At 46.3% G+C, this 25754-nt stretch overlaps 1 protein-coding gene across 2 annotated transcripts in view; it reads right to left on the bottom strand.

Moving 5' to 3' along the window:
- N4BP1 (NEDD4 binding protein 1) overlaps positions 1-25754 on the bottom strand; it is a 241775-nt gene that overhangs the window by 87707 nt on the left and 128314 nt on the right. For both annotated transcript variants that reach the window (XM_085639352.1, XM_085639351.1), the window contains exon 4: positions 16061-16157. In XM_085639352.1, coding sequence (XP_085495478.1) covers positions 16061-16157 — 97 coding nt within the window. The remainder of the gene's footprint in view (positions 1-16060; positions 16158-25754) is intronic.

The raw sequence follows: 25754 nt of genomic DNA, 5'->3' as shown, positions 1-25754 counted from the left end.
TTGCCACAGTAAACACAAGGTTAACAGCATAATTACACTCATGGTCCTGGAGCGCTTTAAAACTGACCTCCTTCCTTCGTAACACATCATTGTCATTACTGGTGCAAAATATGGCTCTTTTAAGCAGGATTTTACATAAATTATGAAGAGGGTGAGAAAGCATTAAGCATTACCTGCTGGGTACAGTCATCAAGGTATTGCCCAAAAAACACTGATTGCCACGCAATATAAAGCATCCCAAAAAGTAGTCACTGAGGTTATTTACCAGTAGAAAACAGAAATCAAATACCTCCTTCCTGGGCAGAGGGAGCTTAGTCTCTGTTGGCATATAATGTAACAGTGGCACCATGATGGGGACTGGGTATCAGATTTAAGAGAATGAATGTAAGCAGCAATACCAAGAAGGAAAAATAAAACAGGATGAAAATTGCTGCTTCTCGGTTCTATGTGATTCAGGCAAAAATGACTGTGTGGAAAAGTGTTCTGGAGAACTTTCTCCACAAATGTGTTTCCACTAATTTTTTTAAATAAATAGCAGCTCCAAGTAGTTGAAATCAGGCTGGTGAAAGCATTTCATTGCGAATAATTATCTGCAACTTTTATGCTGAGGGTTGTATACTTTTGGGGAAGAAGACCCTCCACAGCCTCCATAAAAATGTTCTTGAAAAAATCCCTCATCCCATAAATTAATTTACACTAGCCAGTTACTTTCCATCCCACCCACCCTTGCCTACCCTCTTACTAATTAACACTTATAGCCACCCAGCCCAGCTCCTTTTTTACCACTTTCCAAACACCCAGCTTCACCAACATACCGATACTAAACACCTCTTCAGCGCACCACTTCTGCTTCTAATTCTAGTCATCAGTTTTCCTCTGCATTATCAAACTTCCCCCAGTGCCTAATTATTCCCAGTTTCTTGTTAAAGTTTTTTTCAAACAACATTTTACCCTTTAACTTTAATACAAAACTTCTACTCTTACATTTCTAAATGCCTCAAGAATTCTGGGACATCTGAGGGAGAGTGGTGTGTGTAGTACATATGCAGAACCACAAAGCTGTGAGAGGTGCTATGAATCCTAAGAGGTGGTGCAAGTAAAGATGCATTTCCCTTCCTCCACTATGGTAGTAAATAGTACATTACTTTTAGCAGATATGCACACATGGTTTGACTTGTGTTCTATGGGTGTCATTGCAGAAAAAGGGTATTTGACCAAAACCAGAGCACAAAGGATTAAATGCATATACTGAGATGTTATTTTAAAAATGAGTCTTTGAGTACGGCCCCACTTTTCTCTATAAAGTGACTAACCTAGAAACTGAGAGGAAGAAAACCTTGTATTTTATGCCACACCATGAACAGGGAATTTGTTCATTACACTATAGTAATAAGTGTGTGAATGTGCATCAATTAGTACAATTCAGATTACGGGTTATCTGCACAGAACCCTTCCAGCATGGTAGGCTCACTCTGAGAATGCGAAAGGTGGTACCGAAGAGGGGCAAACTTAGAGAAAGGTAGGGGGATTTTGCATAGGAACCCCCAGGGAGAACATGCTCTACAATAAGAAAGAAGAAAAAAATAAAAAGAAAGAGTAAATGAAAAGTCACTAATTTGAAAGACACACAAGACTGTTATGCATTGCCTTTCCGGGTTTGGGGAGGACTGTCCAGCTGTTTGAGATATAATACACTCGCCGTTTGAATTCTTTGGCATGTTGTCGAACAGAAATCAAAATGATTACTTGGAAACCGTTTAGGAAAATCTGAAGGTCAGCTCCCTTGTTTACCCTGCCTTTGAAGCAAATATTAAGATGCTCAGAGGCTAAATGAGAGAAACAAAAAGGTATTGGACTGTATTCTCCATCAGATACAAACATTCACTGAAATGGTACACAACAGAAAGTATGTTCCATCTATGCATTCTGAAACATCGGGAGGAATTAAGAAAAAAAAGTGGCAAATCAAAGATCGACTAGTGCATAATGCATAAGTGGTTAAGTCTTGTGCTGGTCCTCTTAAGCTTAAACTCACTGAGGCCGGTCATAAGCAGCCAGGGAGAGACAAAACAGTAAGGAAAATGTTACTTAGTGTCTTGTTGGACCTGGCCCTCTCTGCAGGGTTATCCTCAAACCTTTTGTCTTTTACCCTCTGCTTTTTGCCGAATTCGTTTTTTGTTGGCCTTAGGACCCAGTGCACTTGCTAACCAGTATTAAGTGCTTGTACTCCCTCTCGTAAACATGGCTTGATTGGCATATACCCAATTGCCACATCTAATTTACTTATAAGTTCTTTGTAGAATGCTATATATATATACCCAGGGCATGAAAACTAACACTTCCAGTGGGCCTGCAGCACCGCTTAGTGCGCCACCCACTTACTAAGCACTGTGAAACATGTCCCAGGCCGACCAATGCAGTGTTAAACTGCCATTCCACTTTCATTACTTATAAGTCACCCCTATGGTAGGCCCTAGGTAGCCCATTGGGCAGGGTGCTCTGTCATTAAAAGTTTGGAAATGTACTTTTAAGTTTTACATGTCCTGGTAGTAAAAAAAACCTAAATTCATTTTTCACTATTCGGAGGCCTACCCATCTCACAGGATAACATTGGGGATTACTTGTTCAATTTAATAAGCTGCCATTCCTAATTGAGAGCAAGGAGATATGTCATGTTTGGTACCTATGAAATTGTAATGACAAATCACCTTTCAAGGTAAAGTCAGATTTCTCACTACAATTTTGAAAATGCCACTTTTAGAAAGTTGGCATTTTTCTGCCCTTAGTCCTATGTGCCTGCAGCTTGTCTCTGGTCATGCGACTAGGGATAGCTGACAGTTTGCGGATCCCTCCCAGACATTCACACAAAAGAGGGATTAGGGATGCCTCAATGGGCCATCTTCTGGCAGGATGCGGGGGCATAGCTAAGCACAGCCCCACTTGCACCTGAATAGTCTGTGCTCTGTGTTCACACAAAGGGCATAACAATCCTGTATTGTCATTGCAGCTAGCTTGGAGCCAGGGCAGGGGAGTCAGGAAATGTCAGGCACTTCAAAAACCTTTCCAGAAACTTCTCCCACCTTCCATAAAAAGGGCACAAGGGTATAAACATCAGACCTTCAACCCCACTCTTCAGTTCACTACTAGACCTGAGGAAAGTCTCTCATAGGATTGCCTGCTACTGTGACGTGCACTCTGCCAGACTGCTGCTGTACCTGGAAGGACTACTTTCCTGTCTGTAGCCTTCCTTGAACCCTCAGAGGCCAGCCCTGCATAGACTCCAACTGCTAGTTTGCGGTCCTCTTTCCAGCCACAGGGACATAAAAAGCTCCCACCAATTTGAACCCACACCTGGACCCAGCCTGAGTGAGTCCTGAACACCCCAAGAGGTGTCCCACAAGTTTTGGACCCTTGGTTGTGGTGCTAAAGGAGCCCAGATGGCCAAAAAACAAAGCGGAGGACACATTTTTGCCCAAAAGTACTCTGAGAACCAGGAGGAGTCTGGTACCAACTTGCTTGCCTAGCTGCCCGAGGTGCATTGTCAGTCGGATTGACTTTGCGACTTCTCCCACTAAGTTCTTGTCTGCAGCAGCAAGTCCTTTCAGCGATCCTCCGCCAAAGGGGTATCCAGCCTTGTGGAATGGTCTTTGGCCACAGCCATCTGCTTTATCCCAGGAGGTTTTCGACTTCAATTTCAGAGAGCAAGTCAGAAAAAAGAAATTTTCACTGCGGTTTCAACCCAAGGCCTTCCAACGACAATGCTCTGTCCTCGGACACCTCCAGAAGCCTTGCCCCGCTGAACTTTACCTTTTCAGACACTTCTTTAGAATTTCTTTAAAAATTAATTACTCCGGTTCTACCGATTGGATTTTTGTCATTTTGGTGTCAAATAATTTCTTTAAATGTGCTTTATCAATTCTACATTGTCTTGGGATGTTACTTCTGTTGTGTTTTCACTGTATTATTGTTTGTGTGCTGCATACATACTTTACACGCTGCCTCCAAATTAAGCCCGACTGCTTTTTGTGTCAAGCTACCCATGGTTAAGCACAGGTTAATTTAGTGACTTTTTGTGCTTCAACCCTGCAAGGGATTGTTGCTGTTGCTTGACCCGGGATTATATCCCAGTCAGCCAACAACCAAATTTCTCACACTAGTAAGCATCTGTTCGTAACGTTTAGTGCTGGAGAACTATATTATATGCACTGCGTATTTCTGGCATCTCGTGTTGGGCTTGGACGTTTGCAAGTTGTTTTTCTTTGAAGAAAGGCTTTCGACTCACTGGACGCACTGTAACTCCAGGTTGTAGACAATGAGCGGGTGCCAAAAAGCCACAGCATGGATTCACAGAATTCCTTGATTTGCTATTGTGATGCAGACTGCATTGGAAATGCAGGTTACCACAGAATAAGGAATGGCATCAGCTCTGAAAAAGAACTACTATTGGAGTGTGACTTGGAGGCACAATGAAACCCTCGTGCCTCCTCAGGAGATCAAGAGTAGCAGGATGGGCCATATTTCCGCCTGGACTTCTTGTGTTCTTTTTGCGCTTGTACTTACCCAAGGATTTAGACCGTGCTTCCCTTTCACGTATTGCCTTAGGATGTATGAAAGTGCAGTCACTGCAGACTTTGTCATGGTTCAATTCCAGACACCACAGGCACACCACATGTTTTTTGCAACATTCCCCCCCATGGTTTGAACCCTGTAGATTTGAGAGGTGACATTATCCCTTGCCCACAGTAAAAATTTAGTCAAAACAGCAGATTAGGGGTAGCTCCGCATCAGAGTCTACTGGAAAGAAAGGAACTGATGTCGGTGTGCATGTGAGGTACCTATACAAGGCCCTGTGTGTCACTTCCAGAGCAGAGCGATGCCGGCACAAGGCAGCGTGGCAACACCTGGCGGCGTGCAGGAGTACTGCTCAAGATTCTCTGAATGAAGCCGGTCACCTTGGGAGTATTTAAAAGGCGAAGAATCTGCAGTTCAAATTTTCTATCAGAAATGTTGTTTACAATGCGGGCAAGACGATGAGGGTTCGATTGTAGCCTGGTGACAAAATCTTGGAAGCGTTGGCAAGTGCCTAAATGCACCTATTTTCTTATTAAATGTAAATAAGTCCTATCAATAACTGAGCACTATGGGCTAAATGTACAAACATTAGGAACACTGATTTCCTAATTTTGAGTCTGAGTCGCAATTAAGAAATCAATATTCCTAATGAATGACTCATGGAGTTTTTTAGTGATACCCTTGTGGGTCGCAAATCGGCCTACCTCGTTAACAGTAATGAGTTAGGCCACAATTTGCGAGCCGTTAAGAATCACAGCTTTCACATGGATGGTGGCCTGCTGAAGTCAGCAGACCACCATATCTGTGAATACTTTTAAATAAAGCAATTTTGTAAAAAGAATTTTTTTTAAGGAAAACTGGATGATTTTAAGAGAAAAAAAAGAAATCCTTGAATTTTAAGAGTAGGCAGCGGTCCGTGGGAACACTGCCTGCTCATAAAATATTTTTATTTACATTCTCAAAGAGGTCCCCAAGAGAACCCATCCGCCTTTGCGAATGGGTTATCACAAGATTTAAACTGGTGGTAAAGTATTACTGCTTGCAAATGTAATTCAACCGCAGAGCAGCAATAAATACCGTATTGGTTCAGTATTTGGAAGGGGTGCCCTAAACACGCCCCTTCCAAATACGGAATCGCAAATGCAAAATGTGATGCGATAAGTTACCGAATCGCATTTTGTACATTTAAAAAAAGCATTTTTACAGTAAAAAAAAACGCCTGTTTCTGTGAATCGGCCCATTTGCGAACTGCAAAAATGCTTTGTACATCTGGCCCCAGGCTCTTAGTACTGGACTTTCTTTCAACAAATCAGTGCATTCTGTGAGCTGCAGACTTGTTTTGCCTCAAATGAACCCTCACAATTGATCGAGATTTGGAGCTATCTAGACAGTGGAATGTGATTGTATTTTTGACATCTTTATTAGATTTCATGTTAAACTAGTGTAAAGCCTTTGTGATATAAGATGAAAGACTCCTACCTCAACAGACTGGAAAACTCTGATCACCTGCTTCATTACACCACAACCACCAATCATCGGCTTATGCCAGGCTATAAAGCCCTAAAGAACAAGTTACTTACCTTCGGTAACGCTTTTTCTGGTGGATACAGTATCTGCCTGTGGATTCCTCACCTTATGAATATCCAATGCGCCAGGTCGTCACAATGCTATGGCTCGGCATGCAGCTCCACGTGACGTCACTGGAGCCATAAGAGGGCCACGTCGGCATGATGACATCAGTTCCAATGCTTTTTCCGTGCCACCGAGGCGAAGCGGGCAGACCGACCATATAGACAATGCATACATAGTACACAGACACAGTATTCACACAAATACACAGTGTAAAGTGAAAAAGGAAAGCAAGCATTTCCTATAAGCCTACACAGAGGCAATACACAATGACAATATGAAACATATTAACGTTACCTCTTTAGGTGTAAAATGGTGGACAACGGTGAGGCGGGTGGGTCAGTGAGGAATCCACAGGCAGATATTGTATCCACCAGAAAAAGCGTTACCAAAGGTAAGTAACTTTCTTCTGATGGACACATCTGCCTGTGGATACCCCACCTTATAAATAGAATCCCACAGCAGTCCCACTCCTGAAGGAGGGTGTCCACCCTTCTATACCAAAAAGTCCTGCAAAACAGAGCTCGCAAAATGGCCATCCCTCCTCACTTCAGAATCTAAGCAGTAATGCTTTGCGAAAGTGAGGAGGGAGGCCCAAGTTGCGGCCTTACAGATGTCCAGCACAGGAACACCTCTGGACAAAGCAGAAGTAGACGAATTAGGCCTGATGGCATGAGCTCTAATGCCTTTAGGAGGCTCCTTACCAGCCAGAGCGTAGCAGATCTTGATGCACATGATGATCCACCTGGATAGAGTGTGCTTGTGCACCGCCTTGCCGTTCATGCGTCCAACGTAGCCCACAAAGAGCTGATCGTCCAATCGCAGGTCCTTCAATCTATCCAGATAGAAACTAACCGCCCTCTTAGGAGCGGTGCAGCCTCTCCTCCTCCTTGGAAGGGTGAGGGGGGGGGGGGGGGGAATAGAAAGTAGGGGGGGTAATGGACTGCCCTAAATGGAAGGGAGTTACCACCTTAGGCAGAAAAGCAGCCCTGGTCCTGAGAACCATCCTTTCAGCATGAATAGTCAGAAACGGAGGCTTAGAACTCAAAGCCTGAAGCTCACTCACCCTCCTAGCTGAGGTGATAGCCACAAGGAAGACCGTTTTGAATGACAGCAGTCTCAAAGGACAACTATGCATAGGTTCAAATGGGGAACCCATTAAGAAAGTTAAAACTAGATTAAAGTCCCACTGGGACATAATGAAGGGAGTAGGCAGAAACATATTAGTAAGGCCCTTAATAAACCTTAAAAACACCGAAGATTTGAAAAGAGACGGATGATCAGGCAAACAAAAAAATGCAGATAAAGCCGACAAATAACCTTTAACAGTAGCCAAAGCACAACCCTGCTGGGCCAAATGCAACTCAAAACAAAGAACATCAGAAAGATGAGCCTTTAAGGGATCAATAGATCTCTCTCCACACCATTTAACAAATCTTGACTACCTGTAGGAGTAAATGGACTTAGTGGAGTGTCGCCTGGCCGATAAGATAACATCCACCACGTCAGGAGGGAGAGAGAAGGAACTCAGGTTGCCCCGTTCAATTTCCAGGCATGAAGGTGCAGGCTCTGGAGGAGGGGGTGAAGAACCTGCCCCTGCGAGAGGAGGTCTACCCTGAGAGGGAGACGGTGAAGAGGGTGCGACGAGAGGTGAAGTAGATCTGTGTACCACACCCTTCTTGGCCAATCCGGGGCGATCAATATGACTTGGGCCCGGTCTTGGTGAATCTTTCTCAGAACCAGAGGCATCATGGGTATGGGAGGAAACGCGTAAAGGAGTTGTGAGCTCCCACTCAACTTAAATGCGTCCCCCAACGCCCCCTGCATTGGAAACTGCAGAATGACGGGCAATGCGCGTTCGAGAGTGGCAAACAGGTCCACCCGAGGAGTCCCCCACGTCCGGAAGATGTGTCGAACTACCTTCGGATGAAGCCTCCACTCGTGGTCGACGGAGAACTGCCGACTGGGACTGTTCACACGCAAGTTCAACACCCCGGCCAGATTTGCCATCAAGCAAATCCGATGGTCCTGAGCTCAGGACCAAAGCCGTAACGCCTCCCTGCAGAGATAGTACGACCCTAATCCTCACTGCTTGTTGACATATCACATTGCGGTAGTGTTGTCAGTCAGGACTTGAACCGACTGACTGCGAAGGGAAGAGAGAAAGGCCTTGAGTGCCAAACGTATCGCCCGCAATTCCAGAAGATTGATATGAGACAATCTCTCCTCTGGAGACCAAAGACCCTTGATCTTCAGATCCCCCAGATGAGCATGCCACCCTAGGGTAGAGGCATCCGTTATCACTGTGGCCACCGAAGGAGGAAGATGAAAAGGCTTTCCTTGAGACAGATTGCCCTCCACACTCCACCAAGAGAGCAGCAGCAGTTTATCTGGAGATCCTGACAGACTCCCTGAGATCTCCATTGTGCTGATACCACTGCCTGCGGAGGCACCACTGGAGAGCCCTCATGTGCCAGCGTGCATGGTTGACCAACAGAATGTAGGAGGCGAACAGACCAAGCATACGTAGGACCTTCATAACTGGAACAACCGCTCCCATTGTGGAATAAAGGGAACATCTCCTCAATGTTGAGAAATCCTTTGCGGAGGAGGATACGCTCGACACACAGTTGTATCCAGTACTGCCCCTATGAACAAGTTGTGCTGAGAGGACACCAGGTGAGACTTGGGCACATTTATTAGAGAAACCCAATCTGAACAACAGCTGAGTTGTTACCTGCAGATGACCACGCACCATCTCTGGCGACTCTGCCTTCAGAAGCCAGTCGTCCAGGTGGGGGAAAACCGGGATTCCTGACCTCCTGAGATGGGAAGCCACCACCGCCATCACCTTGGTGAAGACTCGAGGGGCACTAGGTGAAGAACCTGCGGTAGGGTGAGCCTCTTGAACCTCTCCTGCTTAAGAAACAGATTCAAAATTCTGAGATCCAGGATGGGAAGTAACCTGCCATCCTTTTTGGGAATCAGAAAATACCGGGAGTAGCATCCCTGACCCCTTTCCTGCTCCGGAACCATCTCTATCGCACCTTTTTGTAACAGGACTAGAACCTCCTTCTGAAGGAGTAAATGATCCTCCGTGCAAAACCCTTGGTAAGGAGGAGGGAATTTCCTGAAGGGAAGGCCGTACCCATTTTCTACCAGATCTAAAACCCAAAGGTCCGAAGTGACCAATTTCCAATCCTGTAGGAAACAGGTAAGCCGGTCCCCCACAGGACCAACATGATCCAGGATGGCAGATCTAGGGCTGCTTTCCTGCATTACCAGGAGGGGTTGGGGAGGTAGAGGAGGAGCAGGAAGAAGGCGGACGACCCGCTCCACGAAGGCGACCTCTGCCCTTACCTCTGTAGGACTTGTACAAGGGGTTTTGTTGCTGTTGCTGCGGCTGACGGGAACCACGAAAGGAAGATTTCCCAAAGCAAAGGTATCTTCTGTAGCCATATCCCCGCGCCCGAGACTGTAGACCCAAGGATTTTGCTGTGGCCTTACACCTTCGCAAAGCAGAGTCAGCTTTTCCCCAAAAAAGCCTAGAACCGTCAAAGGGAAGATCTAGAAGAGCAGCCTGTACATCGGGTGAGAACCCAGAAGAACTCCGCCATGCATGTCTTCTAGTAGCAATGGATGAACCCATCACCCTGGCCACCGAATCTGCCATGTCCAGGCCAGACTGGATGACTTGGCGAGCAGCAGCCTGAGAGTCTGCCAGAACCTCACTCAAATTACCCCGGTCTTTCTCAGATAATTTCGGAAGAAGCTGCATGGCAAAGTCCACAAGGGCATGAATGTATCTTCCCAACAAACAAGTAGCGTTGGTGGATTTCAAAGCCATTCTCGCTGACGAGAAGACCTTCTTTGCAGATTGCTCAAGCTTCTTGGAATCCCTGTCAGCAGGAGCTTGCGGAAAAGCACCCGTAGACTGCTTTGAACATGAAGCCTGCACCACCAAACTCTCAGGCGAAGGATGAGAGGAAAGGAACACAGGATCCCGGGGCAGGCCTGTACCTTCTGGAAACAGCTCTTGAAACTGCAGGAGCAGAAAGAGGATTGCGCCAAACCTCAAGGATCGGCTCCGTCAGGGCATCATTGAAAGGCAAGATTGGTTCAACCACAGAGTACGGCGAATGAAGCACCTCTGTAAGCAAATTAGGCTTATACTCAGCCATAGGGAGCTGCAGATCCAAGAGCTCTGCACCCTTCCTTATTACAGTATATTAAGGTGCAACTTCCTTCGAAGGAGTCCCACTCCGGGGAGGTGTCAAGTCCACTTGCCTCACACAGACCATAGAATATATCCTCAGGCTCAAATTTCACCTTCCTCCATATCTTCAGCCTGGTACTGTTCCTCCTCGAGCAACCGCTGCGCTTCTCTCCTCGAGCGCATCTTCGGTTGCGGTGTCGGCGGCGCCACACGTGGCGTCGATGGCCCCGGGAGCGGCGTCCGTGAAGAAGGTTCGCTGGATGGAGCTGGGGACTGCCCATACGGCGTCAACATCCTCAGAGACGGAATTTGCCATGACGGCTTCATCGGCCTGAATGGCACGAAGGGGGCCTAAGGATAATGGTGAGGCACACCCAAATTAAATGCCAGAGGACCCACGGGACTCGAAGGTGCACCAGAAGGGTAAGAGGCCCTGTGAAACACCATACATGGCATTTAAAAAATACGAGGGATTCAAACCCGGCACCGGGAATAAAGGATACTATGCCGGTTCGAGATCCAATCGAGGATCATCTGGAGTCGGAACCACCGGGGCCACAGGCGCCGAAGGAGTCTCAGCATCAGCCGGATTCGATGAACCATCCGGAGCCAGAGAGAATCTCAGCGTCGGATACTGCGTCGGAGTCCCCCGATATGAAGAAGAATGGGCCGGAGTCACCTGAGGAGACACTGACGGGGAAGGAGAGACGAAGTCCTTAACACGACGTCGAAGTGCCAGAGAAGGCAACCTCGAAGCTACAGGCTTCAACAAACGGCGTTGAGACTCCATGACTCTTCTTCTTGTGTTTCCTCCTCGAATCATGTGAAGTAGACGACCTTGAACGTTTTCAACCCCTTTTTAGGTCTTGCCTACGCAGCGCGCATGCGCTGCATAGGAGACCTTTAGCCGTCGTGCAGCTCTTTTTCAAAAGCACATACTCGTGCTTGTGGCGGCATACGCCTTGCGGTAGTGCGCAGCGGAGCGCCACAAGCATGAGTATGTGCTTTGAAGAAGAGCAGACTGCTCTCCCCAGCACGCGCACGCACCACCCGCGGGCTCACCTCCTGCTCCCCCTCTCACAATTAACTTTCACGGCCGCGCTTGTTGAAATCTCTCTCCATCTTACCTTTTCCGAGAAAGGAACGGCTTCAATGCAGCAAACACAATCCAGAGTTAAATCACGTCCACAGACAAGATTAGGACAAACAAGTTGGGATCAGCAGGGCTGTGCGCGGCTTTGGCGGGACGCCCCTTGCTTGTCTCCATCTTTTCACACCCGCCATTGAGTAAAGAGAATAGCTGGCTGCCCTCACAAGTGCCCGTGTTAGCCTGCACTTGTGTTACCTTGCTGTACCAGCTCAAAAGTGTGTGAAGAAAGTGCACTGCTGCTGCCCATTTTGCATCCGTGGTACTTGAGACGCCTAAAATATAGGCTTCGTTCAATGTATGTTCTGTATGGTATTCAATTCCTTGTCCCATACCCACCCCATTCACTCCCGTTGTACTTTTGCTTTTAACTTGTTATGTGGTTAGATTTTAAACCTTTTAAATCTTTTCTGGAAGATAAAAAATTGTTTTCTTTCAGTGCTATCTATCCTGACATTTCCCGCACCACCTTACCCCCTATGCCATCAAGACCTTGTTTTTCAACTTCCCATGTCAGTTGAGTACCGTGTCAGATCTTCCTCCCACCTGTAAATAAGCAACAGTTATGCAAACAATTATCTTTCAGTTATTTGTTCCTCAATCTCTCTGCTTTAATCGGTTTCCCGCCTTTGCAGTGCATGCCGCAGACGCAGCCTGCCGTCGAGGTTGAGATTCCCTGTAAAGTTTTTGGGCATGGATGGGAAAACACTAACGTTCTTCAAGTGCAGCTACCTTGGTTTCTCCTACCTTAAGATGATGAAAAAAATCAAGCCAAGGCATAGATGTCCTACAGGGGCATCTTTTCTCCCTCGTGCATTTCTGCCTCGTGCACTTCTGTTTACTCAAGTTTCTTTCTTAGATTTCAAGTGCAACTTTGGAATTCTTTTAAGCCTCTCTCTTTGTCAGAGTGCAAACAGTGTTTAAAAGAGAAAAATAGATGGTGTGATCACTGGATTTCTGTGCCCTCTGTGCAATACCACAGTCTCCACTTACAAGGTCTTCTTCCAGCTTCTTTATTTGTTTTCACATTTTCCATATTCGAAAGTTTGAGGTGAGCCATCATGGAAAATGTGGAGTAAGCCATGCTGTTATCATTTTATGCTGCTGAGAATAATGGCCGTAATCAGAGGGCGTGTTAGTGCTACAGATGTATACCTCAACTAACGTAACCAAACATGTAGCATCCTCATTTTGCCAAGTTCCATGAACAACAATGTATACATCACCAGACCCGTCCATTATTTTGACCATATTCTTCAAAATCCGGTTATTGACTACAAACGTGTCACAAGAGTGAAAAGCAAAACTTGTTTGCCACTGCTGTGATGCAACAGTGTTCACATGCCAAGCTGCATTTAGCAGATCTGCAATAATAAAGGAAACGCAAAGACCTTTCTTAATTTAATGTGACAAATAAAGTAGTACACTCTTGTGAGAAACCATTCACGTAGATCCAAATAGACGTGTCATTCCTTATTTACAAGCATTGTACTACGCAGAATTACAAAATGATAGTGTATGTGTATGGAACCGATATACATAACAAAGTTATAGATAGGAAGCTCTGAATAAATGGGATGTCTCATTGTGTATCAGATCTCATTCAGAACCCCCAGCAAAAACATCCCCGTTATTCACAGTCACCCTTCTATAATTGTCTTTTTCTGTGTTTGCAATGTTAGCACACCTGAAATAACTTGCTTTTTTAAATATTTGTATATCTTCATTTGATTGGAATTACTATGTTCTGTCAACGCCAGAGGCTTGTGATGTCACCTCAAAGCGCCGTCTATATTTTGTGTGTGTGTTTAGATTTAATGTGTGCACACATCCCATAAAAGCAGTGAGATTGGGCTCTGTCCAGACAACACACTTTTTAGCTATGTGTCTAAAGATGGGACTCCACAGCTCTCCCATGCCTCCACCTCATTGAGATTTGTTCCCAACAGCAGAAGCCAGTGTCTTACTGGCATGCTGAGCAAGCACCCTTAGTTCAAGTTCTTTAATATATGCATTTTCAGTTGAATTTCCATGTTAAGTTATGATGGGAAGTATGCCTAGTTAGGATTGAGCATCCGCTCATTTATTCTGTTCAGAGTTTTTGAGCATTAACTTTTAAATCTGTGGGAAATTCACGAGTCATGGTGAATGGCCTTAAATGTCGCCATCCTAGCATCGTAGCTGAGCACAGTGCAGATTGCCTACAGTATTGTAGAATATCTCACTTACTTGGCCAGTCCCTGACCCTGGTATTACATAAACAAAAGACATCATGGCCGCCTTATTGCGGTAGGACATGGAGGGCCATCAGCAATGGATGGATGCTACCACATGAAACAGAACAAACATAGGCATAGCCAATAGGTATCGCCTAAGTGTTTAGTTATCCAGCACAATATCCTTGGTGCAACAACATCAAGTGTTGCATGACTAAACACTTATGTCCCAAAGGCGAGACCTATTGGCTATACCAATGCTTGTTCTTTTCTTACTTTAGCCATGTACAGCTTGGCTTCTCGTTCCTTCAAGGCCTTTGGGTTAATTTTCCTACACCAAGGACAGCCCTCGACATCGTGATCAGACAATAGACACCACAGGCAGTCCTCATGGGGGTCAGTGATCGACATATGCCTCCAGCACTCCTTACAGGGTTTGAAGACAGACTTCCTTGGAGCAGACATGTCAATGCCACAGAAGGAAACCAGAGAAATACAAAGTATCCAGGAGAAAGTATTGCAGAGTCCGTAGGAAAACCATTAGCGTCGACAATACGGAAAAAAGGGAACTGACGTCATCACGCCTAAGTGGCCTTCTTATGGCTCCAGTGACATCACGCGGAGCTGCATGCGGAGCCATAGCATTGTGACCACCTCGTCGGCGTGGAGAGCTAGGAAAAAATGTCCACGGAATGCTGGCGCACAGGATATTCATAAGGTGAGGAATCCACAGGCAGATGTATCCATCAGAATAGGCGGTGTTCACTTCCCCACAAGGTTGCTTGTAGACATTTCAAATAGACCCCCTCTCCAGTCCAAGAGCCCTATTAGGAAACTAACCAATGTACATCATACCAGCAAGTTGTGGACAAAACGGAACCTTGCACGATAAGTTGGTTGTGGGCTTTGAATTGCCCAGCTTGCCATTTAAGCATGGCTACAACATTGTAGTTTAGAGATGGTGTGACCAGACACATAGGAAGAAGCAGTCAGTAAGCTACCCTACAGTACTGATGCCATGCCTGAAGAACTGCTTAAATTGAGTGGAGTGTGACAACCTACAATGAAGTGTGCACATGCTGAGCCTGTCACCGCCATAAAAGAGAGCACAAGTGGTGATGGTGGGTGTAAAGGATATAAAAAAAAAACTAATGAGATGTAGCTAGATTGGCTTTTGCACAGCACTGCCAACTTCACCACATCAGGTCCCTTCTTTTGCATTTCTTTATAAACTTATTTTAAGAAAACTGGATTTAGAGATATCCTTACTCTAAAAAAACATTTATGATGCAAGTGAGTTCAACTGTAAGGGTCTAGGAGTTGAGTAAAAGTCCACATTCAAGTAATGCTAAATATATCCAACTACTTTCCCTGCAGCATACAACCAAATGAGGAAAGAAGAGGATGGGACAGTCAATAACAGGTTTAAATATCGGAGTTTCAAACGTAAACACATAAATAATTACATTTGTATGTTAAGTGCTTGTGAAAGGTGACAGCAGCACTGAACCAGATTGTCCCAGTAGCAATATGGTGAAAACACAAATGCAATGGAGGACCTACAGCTTAGGTATGTTATAACCTGTAGAGAGGTGCATAGTTCTGTACCAGAGCAAATTTGTGAATTGCACCTAAATCCCCAATCCTGTATGGCTGCACTGCTGGAAAACGTTTTTTTTAATAAACTGTAGCTTCTCAAATAAAGCAGCAGTGTACATTTGATCAGAGATAAGGATTGTAGTATTCTGTTAATTTCCATTTTCTATCATAAGACACCTTAATTGTCCATGCACCTGAATATAGACAGTGTACACAGTGTACAAAATTGCTTGTATATGTATGTTCAGCTTGAAAAATAGCAGATGACTTTACAGAGAATGCTATTATTGGATTCGTCACATCTTGAACAGGAGACACCTTACATAGAAACAGATGGGAAGGAATGTACAGCTAAAAGTGAAGTACAGAAGATGGGATGTGATGGTGTGAAATGGAAGGACTAATAATTTAGGCTGAAGTACACGCAATACTGTGCAGTGGTTTTTAAACCTAACGTGCACCTACATTACAAATATCTTTTTTTGTAAAAGCAGTCTTCATAATTTGTCAAGACTCAAAATGTTTTGGTCCAGTGACAAGCTGGAAATAGAAACCTGGTCTATCAATTCAAAGGTCTGCAAGTTGATCACTAAGCTACTTCCCAGTTAACAGAGGATACTATTTCCAAGTAGTACAGTTTTAGGAGTAATGAGAGTAGGATTGAAAACACAAACCCCATACCGATCATCATGTGAAGCAATTCTTGATCCCAACACCATTCTTGCAGGCGTGAGAGACAAAATTCCCAAATCTTGGAGCTGCTGGAGAAAGTGCTGTTCTGTAAAGGAAAAGATCAGGCTTCAGAAAAAAACAGTTATTCAGAATCATTTTAAAAGAAACATTTTCTTGCAATCATTATAGCTCTTTATTATCACACAAGTAAATTCTTTTAATTTAAAGCCATCTTTTTGACACACGCCTTTGCGCTTTCAAAATTCAGTATCCAACTGGGGTTAAATCAACATTTGATTAGGGACAATTGGACACCTTATAAGGTCTAAAGTACATAAGAATACATATTTAACTGAGACACAGTAAGGAAATATGCCCCATTGATCTACATTTATATAGAGGCAAAGCAACATATTAACAGTCCTAGTTTCAGAACTGCCTCTACAACTACATGGTTCTTGTACTTACTTTTTTTTTGTTGTAAATGGTTTCCATAGGAAGCCTTTACAGTGAATAACCAGATTCGAATCTGGTAATTCACTGCTGGGACATACCAGTGGTTAGCCAAACTGGTTGTCCACTTTATGACATCACACAGGGGGAAGCCCTTACTCTCTCTTTGTTCCACCGTCTCACCCAGGTCTCCAGAGACCTGAGCAGAATGGCAGTTGGTGAGCCATGCAGACAGCCTGTAGCAACCATCTTCTTCCCAGTCAGTGGGATCCCTAGCCTGTGCGGAGGGTGGGAAAGAAGCTACACTGTTGAGTGGCTCTTGCAGAGCCACTGTCAGTGGGGTGCCTGCACTCCGCTCTCAATGTGAGAGCAGAATGAGGCTAAGTGCTGGGAGGGGTGGGGTGGGGTGGCGGGTGGAAGGAGGCCAAGTATTATGTATTTTTGGTCTCCTATATTTAAAGAATGTCACGGGTAAGCATATGCACCTGGTGGTGTGGGTCGGTAAGAAGAGGCCAGGTATTTTTTTTTTTATATTTAGAGATGAGCAGGGGAGGGAGTTTTCAGAGGCTGGTTTAGGTAGGGGGCAAAAGGGCCAGGTATTTTTCTTTAGGTCTCGCCTAGGCAGCGCTTGCGCTCTCTTCAAGACATGCTGTATTCAGGATATGGACATTAAGCAACACCTATCTTTCTAATTCGCTCCTACTACTGCCCTTTGTAAATTGCTGCATTTCATTAGTTAATATGGTCACTAGTCCGCCTGATTGTTTGCGCTGTAGAGCGTCAGAGGGTACATTCTTCCATACAGTATGGGACTGTTCAAAGATCCAGCTGTACTGGGCTAATCTGTTAGAGGAGTTGGGGGAATATTCTTGAAGAGACGATTCCGCTTAATCCCCAATTTGTCCAGCTGGGAATATCTACCGAAATTGACATCCCCAAACGACAGTTAATCTTACTCCAGCTGGGATTGGTGGGTGCGAAACGTGATTTGGCTAAGGCATGGGGGGCGGGGACGAGTCCATCCCTGGTTGAATGGAAAAAGAGTATGGATATGTATATGTTGGGAGAAAAGACGACTTCTAAAGCACGGGGCTGCCCCAAAAGGTTTTGGAAAATATGGAAACCATGGCTGGCACACTACAGACTCTCACTCTCTGATTCATAATAATCTCTTGGGGTGGGTATGCAGGTGGAGGGAATGGAAGGGCCTCCCGGAAATGCACTGGGATATACTACAGTCATTTGAATATCCGCTACTGCTATTCGAAAATGATACAGATGTCGAATTGCATTTGTCAATTTGTCTTGCTCTTGGAAAATTTTTGCGTATTGTAAATGAGAAAATGTTAATAAATATAGTTTAAAAAAAAAAAACCTCCCATGAGGAATGCCCCTCTTACATGTGTTGTTACTCACCATGTTCTTTATTACTGTCTGAGCATTCTTTTATGTTAAGGCCTTTTTAGGCTCAGAAACTCACTTATCCCTTGCTTGCTCCCTTTCCTCATAATTATAATCAGTTGCTCTTTATATGTGCTAACGCTCGCCCCCCCCCCCCCACCGTTAAATGTAGTGGCAGGGCCGTTTTATTGAACAATTTAAAGATAGTTTTATTGTTTTTAAAGCACTCCATTGCGCGCTTTCATCTTTACAATGGCTGCTGTGCGCCTTTTTTCATGCGCGGATCACGGTATTCACTCTGGAAAACATACAAGTCAGTGGCTTTGTCCATTGTTTTTGTCTGTGGTGGCACACAGTGTGTACTGTCATTTCCTGCTTCCCTCTAGCTCACTGTGCGTTCGGGCTCACTTGTCTTCCAGTCTTTTTCGGTCTCGGGCACAACAGCAGCAGTCATCATGGCATACCATGGGCAAGGTTCGAAGGTGCATGTACAGCCCATTGTATCCTGAAACTGTTATCGTCCATGGAGCTCAGGAGGGAGACTTTTGTATGGTTATCCCAAAAACATTTAGTTTGGGCCAATTTACTCCCGTCCCTTTTAATAATGGTCTTAACCCCGCATCTCAGCTTTTTGGCAACCCACACTTGGAGCCCTAGCTTTAACTATCCCAAACGTCAGCCCTCTGCCATCACATGATTCATTGCACCCCTGTCGTACCATTGAGATGGATAACTATCAACATCTGCTATTCAGCGCCAAGATACCGTTGAGTGAACGAGCTCTTTACATATAATCACATGAACGTTACGGAACAGCAGTGTTAAATACTTGCAAACTAAAAAACATAACTAAAATCGTTTTCAATTACGCCAATAGCTCTACCTTTCACAAATGCGAGACCTATTGCTTTGCAAATGCTTGTTTTAATTTGCGAGTGCCAAGGACAGTGAGGCTAATTTTTTATGTTATATATGGTTCCTCATAACTTCTCTGCCACTATGTATATGTTGGGAGCAGGGGCAGATAAAACATTTGTTTTGGGGTGAGGGGGCATATACAACATACAATTACATATGGTTAAAAGATTATTAACAGGGATGTAATCCACCTCAGGGCTCAGAGTCACAGCCCTCAGTGGATAACATACTCGTTATTCCGGTTACCAATCAATAGTTCTATACATAAAAAGAACAATTACTTATTTCTCAATTCAACAACATAGATAGACAACTAAAGTATGGATAAATAGGAAACGAATGTCCAGAGGTGTACAGTTAGAGCACTCTAGAGGCACTGTGTCATACCAGCACTAGTGTAGCTTTCAGCAAATTACACAGTTCATCAGCGGTCTAAAGAGAAGGTGGAGGCATGAACTTAGAGAATTTCACTCTTACTTGCTGAATCTGCTTTATCACTATATAATATTTGCAAGATAAACCTTGAAAACTAGTCTAGAAAAATGAACTGTATACACATGTGGTTGAAAATGTGAAAAATGTGGACTACTCACAAATGACACTAAAAACCTTGTGACTAAGTGGCATAATTAAAGTTTCTGTCTTAACACACTTATACACACTTAACAGTGAAAACAGGTGTAAGCATCACTTCCACTCATAGGATTAAAAAGATAAATGACGACTAAGAGAAAAGCGTGCCTTGCAGTTTGAGGTGGCAACATCAATATGGGAATGCAGCTTCAAATCAGGAGACCAGGAATACAGGAAAGTTAAACCATGCCCGTCGACAATTCACTGTGCTTGCTCTAGCCTTCCTTACATATGGGAAAACCCACAAGAATTTGCGAAAGCAAGAGAAACTGGCTAGCACCCATAGTACCAACATCAGAGTGGTTGAGGGTGATCCTATATTACCTATTGCTTTGGTTCCTTTACTGTAGACTACTTCATGACTAAAGGGTGGTCTACATTTTTATTTCTTTAACACATTTACAGTTTTAGAAGATCTAAGTCATCAATTAACTGAAGTGCTGCAGCAACAGATGATGGACGGAATGCTGAATAAACCAAACATTCTTCCCGAGTCAAGGGGTCTGGGTTAAATCCATCATTCTTTTGCTCACTACACCACCCCAGTTTGGACCCACTGTAGGAAGATGGCTCTGTATATACTATACTCTGTATATACTATACCGAAATGAAGTATGGTGTGCACAGAGTCCCATGGAACCCCAAAGGTAGGCAGAGGTAAAAGTAGATAGCACCTTACTCTCCTTTTGTGGTAGTGTGGGCGAGCAGTAAGGCTTTATCAGTGGGTAGTGTTAAGCATTTGTTGTACACACTCAGGCAACAAATGATGTCACACACTCAAAGACTGAACTCCGACCAATTGGTTTACATAAAATATTATTTAGTTATATTTATTTTCTAGACTCAAGCAAGCCTGGCACCACAGGTAAGTGTAAAAGGTATTTTTCAAGGCAGGTTGAACAATGCAAGCAAGCTGAATGAAAATTACTTTGTTACAGGTTTGTAAATACTTTCAATACAGTGGAAATTACGGTTAGATTACTTTTGTTCACTTTTCAGATTACTTTATGGATTACTCTTTGTACTCCGTGTGATATGCCTAGATCTCACACTGGGACATTTCCTAGAAAAAAGGTAAGTAAAGCAGTTTTTAGATATTTGCAGTTTTTCAAGTTCTCATACAACACCAACTCCACACTAACAATTTTCACAAGAAAGCAGTCAATGCGGGCCTATGGGAGGAATTTAGGTTAGCTGTTTCAAGGTAAGTACTTGGGAGTTGGTTTTTCTGAAGTTAGAACAAGGGTTCCTCCAGGGTCAAGGATGCACTCTCAAAGCACCTTCAGCAGCACTAGGGTGCCCAGGTGCAGACTGCGGAGGCCCAATGTTATCCAATGGGGGATAGGGGGTCTCCAGTTGGTGGCTGCTCACGAGCAGGCCACAAGGTTGTGGGAGCAAAGCTCCTGGTGTTGGGCTCAGGGCAAAGGGGGGGGGATCAGAGTTAGCATCCAAAGTACACCAGCAGAGGCACAGGTGCTGGTTTGGCGTCCAGTGCCCTGTTTTCAATGGGGACTCTCCGGTTGCAAAAAAAACTGCAGGCTCGGGAGCGAAAATCTTCTGGAGGTGACCACCGGTTGGAGAGGCAAGTTGGGATGCCTGGGGATACTGGGACACAGTCGGTTGGGCCACCCAAGGCCGTAGGACATCAGGGGCAGGGGTATCTTTAGGCATCGGGTTTTGTTACAGGCTCCGTTCGCGGTTGGGGGGATCCTCCAGAAAGGGGCTGCAGGTGTCAATTGGAGATTTGAGGCAGGTCAGTGATCACCAGAACTCAGGTCAAGATCGCTGGGGAGACTTCCTCGTGGTGTTGAGCCACTCGAACTCAAGCCGTTGGCATTGTGTGCACACTCGCGGATTCGGCCGGAGCCAGTCTGCTGGTGAGCAAATCCGGTGCTCACGGGAGACAAAGTCTTGGGTTTGGAAGGCAGGGCAGGTCCTTCGAGTTCTTGAGGGCTGCTGGCTGCAGGACACACCAGGATTTCGCTGGAGCAGGTTCAAGGTGCGGACAGCCCAGTAGAGCTGGGGCCAAGAAACTGGGTGTCCTCTTCTTAGTTCAGCACGGCTTCTTCGGTCCTTTTTTTAGTCGGTTCTTGTCTGAGGCGGCAAGGTTCAGGGTTGCCCCTAAATACTAGATTTAGGGGTGTTACAGGTAAGTAAAGGTCGGGACCAAAGGGTCCCTTCCTTGAGGTGGGTACACCCCCCTATTATGCCACCCTCCAGTGGGAGGGGGCATCTGTCTTTCTCTCTGGTTTGCTGGGTCCCCCTTCTGCAAGATGGCGGGGACAGAGTTGTGCTTCACCTCACCTCCCCCACATGAGGGTTGGGGTTGGCAAATGGGCACACCTCCCTTCCGCATTTGGGTTTCCTGCTGATTTTCCCCACCCAAAGTGGGGGTCAGAACCAGATGGGGCCAGTTGCTGGAAGCAGAAACTGGCTGGGGTAGCTTACAAAGGCAGCAAGCCTTTAAAGCTTCCCCTTCGTGGACCCTGCCCATCCTGGGGGGAGGAGGCTTGGCACCTCGGCCCAGTAGGTGCATTGTCTCAGACCCCAGAGAGCAGCAGACTCTCGACCCAGGGGTCCAGAAACATGCTTGGTGGTGGCAGCTGGAGAGCAGCCAGTACATTGGTGTTAGGTCGGTTTTCAGGGGGAATCTAAGATGGCCTCTGAGTGCATGTTTCATCAAATCCCACACCTGCATCAGTGTGGGTTTAATGTGCTGAGAAGTTTAATACCAAACTACCCAGTTTTCAGTAAAGCCATTATGGTGCGGTGGAGTTCGTAATAAACTCCCAGCACCATTTACTCTTAATGGCATTACTGCACTTACAATGTCAAAGAATTAGCTTAGACACTGTAGGGGTACAGGGCTCATGCACCTGTGCCCTCACCACTGGTATAGTGCACCCAGCTAGAGTGGTGGTTGACCTATGCCAGGGCAGTGGGTTGCAGGCATGGCACACAGGGACTTTGTTCTGCACCAAAACATGCAGCCTGCAATGGCAGGGAGTGTATGTAAAGGTAAAGGGCCTCTAAGAGTGGCACAATAAGTGCTGCAGCCCTTAGCGGCCTTCCCTGGCCGCAGTGCCCTTGGTACCTATGGTGCCATTGACAAGGGACTGACCTGTGGCCCAAGAGTGCCAATTTGGTTTTGTCTTAATGCAGTTTTAGGGCAAAAACATAGGCCCTGGGTATCGGTTTGGCAGGAATACAGGGCACACTCAGTCAAAGTACATCAGCAGTTTGGCAAAAAGTGGCAGGAACCGTGCAAAGAGAGGACAGCCTGAACTACCAAGCCGGGTCCTCACTGGACTGAAAACAAGCATCCTGGAACTGGCTTCGGGGTATATCACCCCTCATCAACATGTCTAGCTTGAATCCAGTGTGACAGCGAGCAAGGGACCCACGTCTAGGCATACCCATCTCACAGAGCAAAAAGTGCTGCAGCAACAAATGACGGACGGAATGCTAAATAAATCATACATTCTCCCCCACTCAAGAGATCTGTCCATCATTTGTACCTACTTTTTGCCCTAAGTAGGATGGGTATGCCCTCAGGTGGGTCCCTTGCTCGCTGCCTCACTGGATTGAAGTTAACCTAGCTGATGAAGGGTGATATACACCGAAACTGGTCCCAGAGTGGTTATTTCTGGTTCAGGAAGAACTCTGCTTGGCAGTTCGGGCTGGACTGTTCCTGTGAGGAGCAGGGTCAAGTCTGAGTTACATGAGGCAGAGTTCAAACTGGGGTGGCACACTGAGCAAAAGAACAATGGATTTAACCCAGATTTCTTGACCGGGGGAAATGTACTTGTTACTTACCTTCGATAATGATGTATCTGTTAGAGACGTTGTCTAGCCGCAGATTCCTTAACTTAGAATATCCCCAAGCGTCGGACTGGATCCGAAACATTTTTGCAGCATCACCTTTCTGCGCCGGGGGAAGGCGCCACATGACCCCGCCCTGACGTCGTCCACGTACGTGACGTAAGCGAGGTTATACAAGTCCCTCCCGGCTCGCTGACCTCAGTTTTCTTCGGAGAAAGTTTTCCGCGGCACAACGGGGAGCCACCAACAAAAAACTGTTCGGGATCAGTGAGCGAGGGTTGAAAAGCCATTAATAAAGAAGGAGGATGGTGGAAGACACCATTGTAAAAGACAGATTTAGACACTGCCTACATATAAGTGGAAGCTGCGAGAAAGAGCCCCCCCCCCCCAAGCTAAGCCAAGACCCCTCCCCGAGTGCAACAAGGGAAGAACATCTCAACAGACAAATAGACTGATAGTGCCATGTAGAACTGTACCGTCTAGTAATAACGGAACACAGACAGAACAACAGTCCACTGTAGGAGGGTATGAAAAGGCTGGCCTTTTCCCTATAAGAATGGAGGTTGGAAACAGAGCACAACCGACCCTCAAAGAGAGTGACCACGAGGGGACCAGGACCCCGAGTTAGTAGAGAAGACGGAAGGAAGGGAAGGTAACCGGAGAGGAAAACAAATCTCCTTGTTTATCAAAAGGCACCATATTACAGGAAAGAAGCCCCTCAGCAGAAGTTAACTGTATATGAAAACACTCAGGGGAGTGGAACAATCCGAACCCCGTTGATAGATAACCCACTGGCAACTGAAGAGGCCAGTGGAGAACACCACTCGACAAGGTACTCGCAGAACTGGGAGGCTGGGTGGGCGTTAAGGAATCTGCGGCTATACAACATCTCTACCAGATACACTCTTAACGAAAGCAAGTAACTCGTACATCTGAGAGACATCTAGCCGCAGATTCCTCAACTTAGGATAGATAACACGGCCATACCCCAAAGGGGGGGTGGGTCTTTGAGAGAACAAAGCACCAAGCATCCAATCCGGCAACAGAGTGACGGATAAGGGGGAAGAGCTGTGGTGGAAGAGCCAGACAGCACCTCTAACGAGCAGAAAGAACAGGATAGAAGATATTAAAAAAAAATTGAGCGAGAGAATGAGAGCGAGAGAGCGAGAGCGAGAGAATGAGAGCGAGAGAGCGAGAGCGAGAGAATGAGAGCGAGAGAGCGAAAGCGAGAGAAAGCGAGCGAGAGCGAGAGAAAGCGAGCGAGAGCGAGAGCATGAGAGCGAGAGCGAGAGAAAGCGAGCGAGAGCGAGAGAACGAGAGAGCGAGAGAACGAGAGCGAGAGAGCGAGAGAGCGAGAGAACGAGAGAACGAGAGCGAGAGAGCGCGAGAGAGCGAGAGCGCGAGAGAGCGAGAGCGCGAGAGAGCGAGAGCGCGAGAGAGCGAGAGAGCGAGAGCGCGAGAACGAGAGAGCGAGAGCGAGAGAGCGAGAGAGCGAGAGCGAGAGAGAGCGAGCGAGCGAACGAGAGCGAGAGAGAGCGAGAGAGAGCGAGCGAGAGAGAGCGAGAGAACGAGAGCGAGCGAACGAGAGCGAGCGAGAGAACGAGAGCGAGCGAACGAGAGCGAGCGAGAGAACGAGAGCGAGCGAACGAGAGCGAGCGAACGAGAGCGAGAGAGAGAGCGAGAGAGAGCGAGAGAGAGCGAGAGAGAGCGAGAGAGAGCGAGAGAGAGCGAGAGAGAGCGAGAGAGAGCGAGCGAGCGAGCGAGCGAGCGAACGAGAGCGAACGAGAGCGAGAGAGCGAGCGAGCGAGAGCGAGAGAGAGCGAGAGAACGAGAGCGAGAGCACGAGAGCGAGAGCACGAGAGCGAGAGCACGAGAGCGAGAGCACGAGAGCGAGAGCACGAGAGCGAGAGCACGAGAGCGAGAGAACGAGAGCGAGAGAACGAGAGCGAGAGAACGAGAGCGAGAGAACGAGAGCGAGAGAACGAGAGCGAGAGCACGAGAGCGAGAGCACGAGAGCGAGAGAAGGAGAGCGAGAGAGCGAGAGCGAGAGAGCGAGAGCGAGAGAGCGAGAGCGAGAGAGCGAGAGCGAGAGAGCGAGAGAGCGAGAGCGAGAGAGCGAGAGCACGAGAGCGAGAGAACGAGAACGAGAGAACGAGAGCGAGAGAACGAGAGCGAGAGAACGAGAGCGAGAGAACGAGAGCGAGAGAGCGAGAGAATGAGAGCGAGAGAATGAGAGCGAGAGAATGAGAGCGAGAGAGCGAGAGAACGAGCGAGAGAGCGAGAGAATGAGAGCGAGAGAGCGAGAGAACGAGCGAGAGAGCGAGAGAACGAGCGAGAGAGCGAGAGAACGAGAGAGCGAGAGAACGAGAGCGAGCAAACGAGAGCGAGCGAGCGAGAGCGAGCAAACGAGAGCGAGAGAGCGAGAGAACGAGAGCGAGCGAGCGAGAGCGAGCAAACGAGAGCGAGAGCGAGAAAA

The sequence above is a fragment of the Triturus cristatus genome, chromosome 12, assembly GCF_964204655.1.
Source record: "Triturus cristatus chromosome 12, aTriCri1.1, whole genome shotgun sequence".
NCBI lineage: Eukaryota > Metazoa > Chordata > Amphibia > Caudata > Salamandridae > Triturus > Triturus cristatus.
This window is presented reverse-complemented; position numbering and strand designations above follow the sequence as displayed.